General features: G+C 46.5%; 1 protein-coding gene and 1 pseudogene across 1 annotated transcript; one reads left to right on the top strand and one right to left on the bottom strand.

Moving 5' to 3' along the window:
• Nucleotides 1–3,614: 3,614 nt before the first annotated feature.
• On the bottom strand, nt 3,615–3,903 carry LOC125630181 (small nuclear ribonucleoprotein F pseudogene; annotated as a pseudogene).
• Nucleotides 3,904–4,846: 943 nt separating this feature from the next.
• LOC125630173 (uncharacterized) lies at nt 4,847–7,542 on the top strand. The gene is made up of 2 exons (XM_048835752.2): nt 4,847–6,396; nt 6,983–7,542. Exons 1-2 carry the CDS (start codon nt 5,820–5,822, stop codon nt 7,288–7,290), a joined length of 885 nt encoding a protein of 294 aa, XP_048691709.2. The 5' UTR covers nt 4,847–5,819; the 3' UTR covers nt 7,291–7,542.
• Nucleotides 7,543–13,554: the final 6,012 nt, after the last annotated feature.

The following is a 13,554-nucleotide window of genomic DNA, read 5'->3' as shown; positions in this document are numbered from 1 at the left end:
CTCACCCACCCTATTACCTCACCCACCTTGTCTTTCTATTTATAGTTTGTTTCATTTTTCTAGCTGAGTTTTTTTGTGTACTGGTTCACAACAGTGCACAGGATGCTTTAAATACAAAAATACTTTGTAGTGCCAATTTACACAGAGACATTTCAGAAGAACATTTCTGCACATGTGAGATTATTTTGTAAATCCTTGCCCGGAACCACAGATCTAAACTTGACAGCCTCCCCTTTAATTTACTTCTCAATGAACCCAGCAGTTCATGAACTGGGTAAGATGTAAGCTACAACTGTTGTTGTTTTTGTCCCTCTGGCTGCGTTGTGCTTTCATATGATTTATTCAGGTTTCATGCTGACTAAGAACATCGCCTAAGGGTCACTGCGCCCTAGATGTCAGGCAAGAAATGCCGCTTTGTTACTAAGAGCACTAGACAAGGCGGAACCAGGATGGGCTGATGTGATTTTGCCTTCCAATATGCCTGCAGCAATTTCTGAGAATTGTTTAAAACCATGAGATTGCTGAACAAGCTCCACCAAGTTCTGGCCTGACCTAATTCAACATCTCACACAGCAAACACTTAAGATGAAATTCACCCTGGTGTGCAGGGCCACCAGAAGGCCTTCTGCAGCACTGAAGCCCTATGTCAAGGTGCTGGTGGAGTGGCATGGGGAAGTTTTGGCAGCCCCTGTGCTCTGGGGGGAGGGGGAGGTTCCTCTGTGCAGCCACATAGCCCAGCACAGACATGAGCTAGGGATGGGGCCATGGGATCCAACATCTATGTGGATCCACTTGAGAGTGCCTGGCATAGAAGCAAGTGGGGGAGTGCTACACTGCATTCACCAGGCTTCAGGTAGGTTTTGCCTCCCTAAGTCCATGACCTTCCCCACCCAATTATTTGCACTATATGTGGGTGAAGTGAATTTCACATTTGAAATTCAAGGACCTGGTTGTGCTTTCCAGTATGTCCACTCAACTCCCCATGACTTCAGTGTGAACTCCATGGGTGTAATTGAGATCACAACTGAGCCCTACACTCTTAAAGGGTTACGGCCAGGGTACAGAATACCCTTGGATTTCCACCTGTTCTGAAGTTCTTATCTTCAAAATCACATCCATTTACACTTGGCAACTTTCCTCCCATTTTCATGTTGAACCAGGTGATGAATCCTTTCATATCCTCTTTATGTTGCATGATGTATTTGTTTATATAAAATATTACTCACAAGGATATGCTCAGGAGATTACATGCATAAATTTTGGGTGGATCCCAACAGATAGCATCACACATTCATTATGCTGGCTTGGTGCGACAGCCAGGATTCATATGACATAGTGTAGAAACAGTCTCCCTGGTAAGCTTCATGCTATATGTTACAACTTTGAAAGGGTCTGTATAGACTGATTCCCCACTCTGGCACTTCGCGTGCAGAAGGTGGGGGCCCACAAGGATTCTAAAACTTAATACTGGCTACTCCAGGCTTGTATTAAACTCCCAAGGTTACAGCTTCTCTCTGACCTTGGATGGGTAGATGCTACCACCACTGAAATGCAAAAAAAATATCCCCTTTGGACCCAGGAAGGCATACTTGGGGTACCCTCAAGCCCTTTCAACCCTGCTCCGGGGAACAGCTGAGAAAGAAAACAAAGGAAATCAGCTGTTGCCACAAGCTAATTAAACAACATATGCACAAACCTCTTAGGACACAAAAACCCAATCCTGGTATTAAAAAAGGTACATTTTATTAAAAACAAAAAAAGAAAATACATTTGGAATGTAGGCTATTGCTAGATTTAAAAAGAGAAAATATAATAAGAAGCATCAAGAATGGTTTTCTTGAAGTCCAGCTTAATGGTTACAAGCAAAACAAAAGCATTTGGGGATTAGCACAGAGGAGTCCACAAGCCTTACAGAAATAAAAGATATAAACCTGATTGTGTCTTCCTAGACATTCCCTGATCTACTTACATATCTGGGGTTTCAGATAAGTAATTCCTAGGTATGAGTTGATGAATTTTTATAGCTGGTTTAAAGCTTCTTACAGCATTGCTGCTCTGTGTCTTCTCTCTCTGGAGAACAACAACAGCCAGACAAAGGGAAAGTTTTTTCCCAATTTTTAAAAGTTCTAACCCTCCCATTGGTTCTTTTGATCAGGTGCCCACTCCCTTCCTTTTACCTATGGGCTTTTTTAACGATTTACAGGTAAAGCAAGTAGAGAACAGCTACTAACAGGGATTTTGTAGCTAACTGGCTGGCTGGGTGTCTATAAAAAGGAGAGGTTTCAGAGGAACAGCCGTGTTAGTCTGTATTCGCAAAAAGAAAAGGAGTACTTGTGGCACCTTAGAGACTAACCAATTTATTTGAGCATGAGCTTTCGTGAGCTACAGCTCACAATTTATTTGAGCATGAGCTTTCGTGAGCTACAGCTCACTTCACTGATGAAGTGAGCTGTAGCTCACGAAAGCTCATGCTCAAATAAATTGGTTAGTCTCTAAGGTGCCACAAGTACTCCTTTTCTTTTTATAAAAAGGAGCTACTTCCCCACTTCATTTATTACAGGGTTCATTTGTGCAGAGCTACTACATCCACAGAAGTAATAGTGTTCAGTGCTCGTAATAGGATCAACCGATAGAGCAGTCAAATTTCTGACTGGAAAATTATAAACGAAATCTTGTGACAATGGAGGGAAGCCCCTACTTTTCACATTTATTTACTATTTTCCAACTGGAAAAAAGGGTTGGATAAAAGTGAGCATGTTATGTTTTCCCTACTTTCAGACACTTCTTAACCTTTACCCTCCTTTTTTCATGAGAAAGAAGGAAACAAATTTAAAAGGGAGAAAAATACAGTGGGAACAAAAATCCAGAAAACTGATGATGTAATGTTTCTAACCTGATAGATAAACCTGTAACCAAACTAGAGTGGTTTGGTAGGTGGAGTTTTTGTAGACCCAGACAGAATGGGAATTCACCTTCTCACCAGCCTCCTCATGCAGCTTCAATTACTCTTCTGAATTCATCTCTCACGTCTAATAAAACCACCTGAATTGTGTACAGGAAATGTCAGTGCTGCTCAGAGGAGCATTACCTTCCTGTGGCTAGTTTGAGAGGGGAATGTACTAGGCCAAATGCCTGCCTAGTGTTAGGGTCTCAGAGGGTCTCCTTCTGGATCCACCTCCTCCTAGCATAGAGGGTCTCAGCTGTGTCTGTTGCACTATTCCCTCCCACCTTGGACCTCCCAAAGGCCATTTCAGAGGGTGAGGGATCCATAGCTCTAGAGGGGCAGTCTGAGGGGGGCGGAAAAGAGGGAGATGCATATAGTCCCCTCTAAAACCCTGCAGAAAAACTGGAAGCCAGATGATGTAGCATGAGGCTTAATTAACTCTTCAACGGGTCCCTACACTCTAGTTAAACCCCCTAAAGGGAAGCACTGGGGAACAGCAGCTGAGTGGATCCCTTGCAGCCTGACTTCAATGAAGTAATCCAGTGAAGGAGCTGTGGAGAGCAGCAGGGGCTATCAGCGGTGGCACAGGTTCGCCTCCTGTGGGATCTCTGATAGAATTGCTATTCTCTTTTGTGAAAAACTGATCTTTATTTTCCAGAAATATACAATCTTATTCTCTCATTTCTCCATCTTCTTCTTCTACTCCTCTGATGTACAGGACATTCTTACAGCTTATCAAAACTTCACCAAGGTATCCTGACAATGCACCATCTATGTATTCTTCTGTGCTTACAAGCTGCATGTTCATGTAGCCATCGACAGACACCAGGTAGCCCTTGTACTCCATCCCCCACTTCAGCTTCACCATCACCGGCTTCCCTGTCAGCCCATTCAGGAAGGGCTTGGGGTTCAGCGGCAAGCTCATGGTAACGCGGCCTGGCACAAGGCAGCAGTAAAAACAAAAATTACTCACTGGGCCGCACGTGCATCCAAAGGATGTAAGACTCACAAAGTTCAAACTCCTACCTCCAGTCTGCTGACTTCTGTGTGAGGATATGATCCCAGCCAGCATCTAGATCCTCAACCCTTCCTCATTCCAGCAAGCCGGGCCTCTATGCCACCTACTACTCAGACCCTGTGTACAGGGTGCAGAGAGGGTATTTATGGCTTTTTGACAGTAAGGACACATTTTTGTTTATTTCTCATATTACAGCTCATGCTTCAGTCACAATTTCAGTTTCTTTCACGCTGATGAGGCTTAAGAGACCAAAGGTTTCTTAAAAACAGAGGGGATAAGTGCCTATTTTAATGGACCAGGGAGCTCATTCCATCTATTTGGGGCTTGAGTGAATTATTCCAAATTAAAGAATGGGGATCGCTCCCTCCTTGTTCCCATGTCCCATACACAAGAATAAGAGGATGCAATGATATCGAGGGGCAGTAGCATAAGAGCCACTGAAAAAGAATTTTTGCTGCACACAGAGGACAGACAGCCTGCAAAAATCACTGCCATAGGAAGATGTGGATGGTGACAAAATGTTTGGCTGGGTGCTATAAAGAGCTGGCTAATATTATGACACTAGTAACTTTTGCAGCTATGCAAGTTAAGATATAATGATGGAGAGGGTGAGAAAAACCCATGGTTCTAGGTATAAGAAAATAACTTATTACAGGAGTCATCAAGATAGGTGCATTATGGAGGTTTATTCTGCTACTTCTGTTTCATGCCTCAGGTATTAGCCCTAGTTAGAAGCAGGATACTTGATTGCACGAATGAATGGTACGATCCAGTCTGGTAAATCCTATTAAGTCATCCTATTGTATTGCAGCTCCCTCTTTGTGGAGCAAAGCGTGGGTGAAAGAAAACAAAGCATAGGAGCTGCAGCAATGCAGGTGTGAGCTAGGAAGCAGAGCACAAGGGGAGATGGAAAAACAGGGAGTTCCTGCAATGCTGCAGGATGGATCTGAACCGAAAGCAGAGAATAGCAAATTATCTAGGAAATATGTGTATATTTTTTAGAATAGCTCCAATCAGAGCTTAGAATGAATTGTTCTCTTTCCTCCTTTCTTCTCTCTCTAAAATATTATTTCATGTGATCATTATCTCATTCTCTGCATAATATGTTCTTGTTCTAGTAAGATAGTGAGGAGCTATTTTTACTGAATTTGAGGAATGCTGCCAGCTCTGATCTTGCCTGGGGGGAAAAAAGTACTGGAACTCACCCTTTGAAGTTCAGGTTGTGCCCTGCTGGAAAAGAATCAGGACACAATGGAAGATAAAAGATCCCTTTGTTGAATGTGCATCAGGGAAGCCTTGTGATTCAGGGCAGATCTACAGTAGAAGCTCAAACTGGCTGCTATGGTGCAATTGGTGAAGATGTTCTATGCTGATGGGAGACCGGGAGAGAGCTCTCTCATCAGCATATTAAAATCACCTCTACGAGAGGCAGTAGCTATCACACTGGCTCTTAGGTTGGTATAACTTACGTCACTTGGCCGTGGCTGAGTCACACCCCTGAGCCCTGGTCTACACTAGGATTTTAGGTCGAATTTAGCAGCCTTAAATCGATGTAAACCTGCACCCATCCACACGATGAAGCCCTTTATTTCAACTTAAAGGGCTCTTAAAATGGATTTCCTTACTCCACCCCTGACAAGTGGATCAGTGCTTAAATCGGCCTTGCCGGGTCGAATTTGGAGTACTGTGGACACAATTCGATGGTATTGGCCTCCAGGAGCTATCCCAGAGTGCTCCATTGTGACCACTCTGGACAGCACTCTCAACTCAAATGCACTGGCCAGGTAGACAGGAAAAGAACCGCGAACTTTTGAATCTCATTTCCTGTTTGGCCAGAGTGGCAAGCTGCAGGTGACCATGCAGAGCTCATCAGCAGAGGTGACCATGATGGAGTCCCAGAATCGCAAAAGAGCTCCAGCATGGACCGAACGGGAGGTACGGGATCTGATCGCTGTATGGGGAGAGGAATCCGTGCTATCAGAACTCCGTTCCAGTTTTCGAAATGCCAAAACCTTTCTGAAAATCTCCCAGGGCATGAAGGACAGAGGCCATAACAGGGACCCGAAGCAGTGCCGCATGAAACTTAAGGAGCTGAGGCAAGCCTACCAGAAAACCAGAGAGGCGAACAGCCGCTCCGGGTCAGAGCCCCAAACATGCCGCTTCTATGATGAGCTGCATGCCATTTTAGGGGGTTCAGCCACCACTACCCCAGCCGTGTGCTTTGACTCCTTCAATGGAGATGGCAACACGGAAGCAGGTTTTGGGGACGAGGAAGATGATGATGATGAGGTTGTAGATAGCTCACAGACAGCAAGCGGAGAAACCGCTTTTCCCGACAGCCAGGAACTGTTTCTCACCCTGGACCTGGAGCCAGTACCCCCCAAACCCACCCAAGGCTGCCTCCTGGACCCGGCAGGCGGAGAAGGGACCTCCGGTGAGTGTACCTTTTAAAATACTATACATGGTTTAAAAGCAAGCATGTGAAAGGATTAATTTGCCTGGCATTCGCGGCTCTCCTGGATGTACTCCCAAAGCCTTTGCAAAAGGTTTCTGGGGAGGGCAGCCTTATTGCGTCCTTCATGGTAGGATACTTTACCACTCCAGGCCAGTAACATGTACTCGGGAATCATTGTACAACAAAGCATTGCAGTGTATGTTTGCTGGCGTTCAAACAACATCCATTCTTTATCTCTCTGTGTTATCCTCAGGAGAGTGAGATATCATTCATGGTCATCCGGTTGAAATAGGGTGCTTTTCTTCAGGGGACATTCAGAGGAGCCTGTTCCTGCTGGGCTGTTTGCCTGTGGCTGAACAGAAATGTTCCCCGCTGTTAGCCACGGGGAGGGGGGAGTGTTGAGGGGGTAGCCACGCGGCGGGGGGAGGCAAATGCGACCTGGTAACGAAAGCACATGTGCTATGTATGTAATGTTAACAGCAAGGTTTACTGTGAAAGAGTATAGCCACTGTTTTATAAAATGTGTCTTTTTAAATACCGCTGTCCCTTTTTTTTCCTCCACCAGCTGCATGTGTTTCAATGATCACAGGATCTTCTCCTTCCCAGAGGCTAGTGAAGATTAGAAAGAAAAAAAAACACACTCGAGATGAAATGTTCTCTGAGCTCATGCTGTCCTCCCACACTGACAGAGCACAGACGAATGCGTGGAGGCAAATAATGTCAGAGTGCAGGAAAGCACAAAATGACCGGGAGGAGAGGTGGCGGGCTGAAGAGAGTAAGTGGCGGGCTGAAGAGAGTAAGTGGCGGGCTGAAGACAGGGCTGAAGCTCAAATGTGCCGGAGCGTGATGAGAGGAGGCAGGATTCAATGCTGAGGCTGCTGGAGGACCAAACCAGTATGCTCCAGTGTATGGTTGAGCTGCAGCAAAGGCAGCTGGAGCACAGACTGCCACTGCTGCCCCTCTGTAACCAACCGCCCTCCTCCCCAAGTTCCATAGCCTCCACACCCAGACACCCAAGAACGTGGTGGGGGGGCCACCGGCCAACCAGCCACTCCGCCACAGAGGATTGCCCAAAACAAAAAGAAGGCTGGCATTCAATAAATTTTAAAGTTGTAAACTTTTAAAGTGCTGTGTGGCATTTTCCTTCCCGCCTCCACCACCCCTCCTGGGCTACCTTGGTAGTCATCCCCCTATTTGTGTGATGAATGAATAAAGAATGCATGAATGTGAAGCAACAATGACTTTATTGCCTCTGCAAGTGGTGATCGAAGGGAGGAAGGGAGGGTGGTTAGATTACAGGGAAGTAGAGTGAACCAAGGGGTGGGGGGTTTCATGAAGGAGAAACAAAGAGAACTTTCACACCATAGCCTGGCCAGTCATGAAACTAGTTTTCAAAGCTTCTCTGATGCGTACCGCGCCCTCCTGTGCTCTTCTAACCGCCCTGGTGTCTGGCTGCGTGTAACCAGCAGCCAGGCGATTTGCCTCAACCTCCCACCCCGCCATAAACGTCTCCCCCTTACTCTCACAGATATTGTGGAGCACACAGCAAGCAGTAATAACAGTGGAAATATTGGTTTCGCTGAGGTCTAAGCGAGTCAGTAAACTGCACCAGCGCGCCTTTAAACGTCCAAATGCACATTCTACCACCATTCTGCACTTGCTCAGCCTGTAGTTGAACAGCTCCTGACTACTGTCCAGGCTGCCTGTGTACGGCTTCATGAGCCATGGCATTAAGGGGTAGGCTGGGTCCCCAAGGATAACTATAGGGATTTCGCAAAAAGAAAAGGAGTACTTGTGGCACCTTAGAGACTAACCAATTTATTTGAGCATAAGCTTTCGTGAGCTGAAGTGAGCTGTAGCTCACGAAAGCTTATGCTCAAATAAATTGGTTAGTCTCTAAGGTGCCACAAGTACTCCTTTTCTTTTTGCGAATACAGACTAACACGGCTGTTACTCTGAAACCTATAGGCATTTCAACATCCCCAACAGTTATTTTCTGGTCTGGGAATAAAGTCCCTTCCTGCAGCTTTTGAAACAGATCAGAGTTCCTGAAGATGCGAGCGTCATGTACCTTTCCCGGCCACCCCACGTTGATGTTGGTGAAACGTCCCTTGTGATCCACCAGAGCTTGCAGCACAATTGAAAAGTACCCCTTGCGGTTTATGTACTCGCAGGCTTGGTGCTCCGTTGCCAAGATAGGGATATGGATTCCGTCTATGGCCCCACCACAGTCAGGGAATCCCATTGCAGCAAAGCCATCCACTATGACCTGCACATTTCCCAGAGTCACTACCCTTGATATCAGCAGATCATAGAATCATAGAATATCAGGGTTGGAAGGGACCTCAGGAAGTCATCTAGTCCAACCCCCTGCTCAAAAGCAGGACCCATCCACAATTAAATCATCCCAGCCAGGGCTTTGTCAAGCCTGACCTTAAAAACTTCTAAGGAAGGAGATTCCACCACCTCCCTAGGCAACGCATTCCAGTGTTTCACCACCCTCCTAGTGGAAAAGTTTTTCCTAATATCCAACCTAAACTTCCCCCACTGCAACTTGAGACCATTACTCCTTGTCCTGTCCTCTTCTACCACTGAGAATAGTCTAGAACCATCCTCTCTGGAACCACCTCTCAGGTAGTTGAAAGCAGCTATCAAATCCCCCCTCATTCTTCTCTTCCGCAGACTAAACAATCCCAGTTCCCTCAGCCTCTCCTCATAAGTCATGTGTTCCAGACCCCTAATCATTTTTGTTGCCCTTCGCTGGACTCTCTCCAATTTATCCACATCCTTCTTGTCGTGTGGGGCCCAAAACTGGACACAGTACTCCAGATGAGGCCTCACCAATGTCGAATAGAGGGGGACGATCACGTCCCTCGATCTGCTCGCTATGCCCCTACTTATACATCCCAAAATGCCATTGGCCTTCTTGGCAACAAGGGCACACTGCTGACTCATATCCAGCTTCTCGTCCACTGTCACCCCTAGGTCCTTTTCCGCAGAACTGCTGCCTAGCCATTCGGTCCCTAGTCTGTAGCTGTGCATTGGGTTCTTCCGTCCTAAGTGCAGGACCCTGCACTTATCCTTATTGAACCTCATCAGATTTCTTTTGGCCCAATCCTCCAATTTGTCTAGGTCCCTCTGTATCCTAACCCTGCCCTCCAGCGTATCTACCACTCCTCCCAGTTTAGTATCATCCGCAAATTTGCTGAGAGTGCAATCCACACCATCCTCCAAAACATTTATGAAGATATTGAACAAAACCGGCCCCAGGACTGACCCCTGGGGCACTCCACTTGACACCGGCTGCCAACTAGACATGGAGCCATTGATCACTACCCGTTGAGCCCGACAATCTAGCCAACTTTCTACCCACCTTATAGTGCATTCATCCAGCCCGTACTTCTTTAACTTGCTGACAAGAATACTGTGGGAGACAGTGTCAAAAGCTTTGCTAAAGTCAAGATACAATACATCCACTGCTTTCCCTTCATCCACAGAACCAGTAATCTCATCATAGAAGGTGATTAGATTAGTCAGGCATGACCTTCCCTTGGTGAATCCATGCTGACTGTTCCTGATCACTTTGATTGCGTGGGCAACTTGCATCACAGCAGCCCCCACAGTAGATTTGCCCACTCCAAATTGATTCCCAACTGACCAGTAGCTGTCTGGCATTGCAAGCTTCCACAGGGCTATCGCCACTCGCTTCTCAACTGTGAGGGCTGCTCTCATCTTGGTATTCATGCGCTTCAGGGCAGGGGAAAGCAAGTCAAAGTTCCATGAAAGTGTCCTTACTCATGCGAAAGTTTCACAGCCACTGGGAATCATCCCAGACTTGCAACACTATGCGGTCCCACCAGTCTGTGCTTGTTTCCCGAGCCCAGAATCGGCGTTCCACAGCATGAACCTGCCCCATTAGCACCATGATGCATGCATTGCCAGGGCCCATGCTTTCAGAGAAATCTGTGTCCATGTCCTGATCACTCACGCGACCGCGCTGACGTCGCCTACTCGCCCGGTATCGCTCTGCCAGGTTCTGGTGCTGCATATACTGCTGGATAATGCGTGTGGTGTTTAATGTGCTCCTAATTGCCAAAGTGAGCTGAGCGGCCTCCATGCTTGCCTTGGTATGGCGTCCGCACAGAAAAAAGGCACGGAACGATTGTCTGCCGTTGCTCTGACGGAGGGAGGGGCGACTGACGACATAGCTTACAGGGTTGGCTTCAGGGAGCTAAAATCAACAAAGGGGGTGGCTTTACATCAAGGAGTATTTCAGGCAGGACTTCACGGAGGGTTCCAATAAGAAATGGTGCACCTAAGTTATTGTTCTTATTGGAAGAAGGAGGTTAGCCTGGCCTCTGATTGATACATGGCTAGATTTACCTCGCTGCACCTTCTCTGTGAGTGACTGCAGTGTGACCTAGAGGAATGAGTCCCCTAGACGGGGGACGGGGGGAAGCAAATGAGTACAAAACAAATCTGGTCTATTTCTTGTTTTGATACACTCCATCTATCTTTTACATCTTTGGCTGGCAGCAGACAGTGCAGAAGGACTGCATGCCATCCTCATCTCTTGCCTGCCTGGCAGAAGATGGTACAATACGACTGCTAGCAATCCATATCGCCTGCCTGCTCACCATAAGATGGTTCAATAGGACTGACTGCAGGACTAAAGAGAATGACTTGATCAAGTCACTCCAAATTTAGTCCCTGCGCCCATGTCTGCCAAGGCGCTCCTGGCTGACGTGGCCAGGAGCACCTCGGACATGACGATGACGGCTACCAGTCCTATTGCACCGTCTGCTGCCACAAGGCAATGGGTTGCTGCTACTGTGTAGCAATGCAGTACCGCGTCTGCCAGCACCCAGGAGACATATGGTGACAGTGAGCTGAGCGGGCTCCATGCTTGCCGTGGTATGGCGTCTGCACAGGTAACTCAGGAAAAAAGGCGCAAAATGATTGTCTGCCCTTGCTTTCACGGAGGGAGGGAGGGAACGGGGGCCTGACGATATGTACCCAGAATCACCCGCAACAATGTTTTAGCCCCATCAGGCATTGGGATCTCAACCCAGAATTCCAATGGGCAGCGGAGACTGCGGGAACTGTGGGATAGCTACCCTCAGTGCGACGCTCCAGAAGTCGACTCTAGCCTCGGTACTGCGGAAGCACTCCGCCGAGTTAATGCACTTAATGCACTTAGAGCATTTTCTCTGGGGACACACACACTCCAATATATAAAACCAATTTCTATAAATTTGACCTAATTTCGTAGTGTAGACATACCCTGAGTGACAAATTATACGGACATAACCTATAGTGTTAACAAGCCCTAGCGTTAAGGAAAGAGAGGGAGTGGGGGAACTCCTGAAGGTGACTCATAATGTGAGATGAGCAATGACTGTATATTTGGTATATAGTATTGTGTTTTCCTGGGGCATAAGCATAGGGATGCCAAATTAATTTAATTCTATTCCATTTTAAATTATATTTCATGGGCCAGGGGATAAATTTGGAAATTACTACATCCTAGGGGTGTGGTTTTTTTGTATTTGTATGTTTTTCACAACATACAAGATCTTTAAACATAAAGCGGGGACAGCTACTGTCTAAAATTTACCTATGAATCACCAAAAAATCCTGAGCACAAACCGACTCCAAAGTCAGGAGTTTTTATAAACCCTCTGCAGACTTTGTGAATTTTAAGTGCTCAAATACACTTGTTTTCCTTTAGCTTTCCTTAAAATTCTCACAGAGCCTGAATGCGGTCTTCTCTCTTATGTTTTTGTCTGCTGCATGGCAATATGAATTATCATGACCTTATTTGTCTTCTTTGATACAACACCTATGTCTGGCCGGTTTCCTCACACCTTTGCCTGTGACAACTGCCAGATCCATAAAATCTTAGCCTCTTCATTCTCTAGAGCACTTGCAATTTGCTGGTCACAATATCGCAGGGTGCATGTAAATCTGTACTTGCCACAGTCTCCACTGCAGACTCTTGGCAACCTCACTGTGTCTGTCCATATATTCTCTCCCAACCAGGCTCATGCAGGTGATCAGCACATGCTGCACCATCTCTTCCTTTTTGGAACAATTCTGCAGTTCAGGAAGTAGTTCTCTTGGTCAATTTTGTTTCAAAAATTAAGTTTGACTAATTTTCTTCATTCATAATGAGGCTCTCTGTCTCTCTTTCGAGGTCTCCTTCTACAAGCCATGTGTTTATTAATCTTTCATCACTGATTGGTTATTAATTATTTAATAATAATAATGATAATTTATAATACGTTAGCACCTAAGAGCCCCAGTCATGGACCAGGACCCCATTGTGCTAGGTGCTGTACAAACACAGAACAAAAAGACAGTCCCAGCCCCAAGGAGCTTAGAATCTAGGTAAAAGACAAGAGACAGCAGATGGATATACACAGGTATGAGCATACAAGGAAACAATGAGAGAATGTTGGTCAGCGTGACTGGCAGTGATCTCTACACACTGGGGTAGCGGCGGCAGGGCTCTAGCAGCACTTTAAAGGGCCCAGGGCTCTGGCTGTTGCGGGGAGCCCTGGGCCCTTTAAAGGCCCCGCCTCTTCTGGATGAGGCTACGCCCAATGCTCAGGACTCCGGAGTACCGGTAAATCCTTTAAGTTACCTTCACCCCTGGGAATACCATTTTGAACAGCGCTCTGCTCTGGCCCTGCTGGCACGACCTTGCACTGATGGTACATATGAGGTCACACTGGCAGGGGCATGGAGGCATGCTCTTGAAAATGGCATCCCCCACGCGGCATGACCTTGCACACACCATGCATACAAGGTAGGGTTGCCAATTTTGGTTGGATGTATTCTTGGAGGTTTCATCACATGACATATTCTTTAATTAAAGATTAATCTTTAATTCCTGGAGACTCCAGGACAATCCTGAAGGATTACTATTACAAGGTCATGCTGGCGGGGGGAGGGGAGCATCATGTAGGCAGAGGTGGGCTCATGCTGTTACCAAAAGTGCTGAAATGTCTGGTATTCTGGGAACATGTGAACAGCTACTCTATGGTAGGCACACGATGTACTGCAACTTATGTTAGAGGCCACTGACCTTGCTGGGTGTGTGATATAGTACAGGCTGGTGTACACAGGATATGT

This window comes from Caretta caretta, chromosome 1 (genome assembly GCF_965140235.1).
Source record: "Caretta caretta isolate rCarCar2 chromosome 1, rCarCar1.hap1, whole genome shotgun sequence".
NCBI lineage: Eukaryota > Metazoa > Chordata > Testudines > Cheloniidae > Caretta > Caretta caretta.
This window is presented reverse-complemented; position numbering and strand designations above follow the sequence as displayed.

Bases quoted from the DNA above. Each gene is read 5' to 3' on its own strand.
- LOC125630173 (XM_048835752.2), top strand. From the start codon at position 5,820: ATGCAGAGCTCATCAGCAGAGGTGACCATGATGGAGTCCCAGAATCGC. The intron at 6,397-6,982 runs GTGAGTGTACCT...TTCCTCCACCAG, and splicing joins AGGCGGAGAAGGGACCTCCG to CTGCATGTGTTTCAATGATC.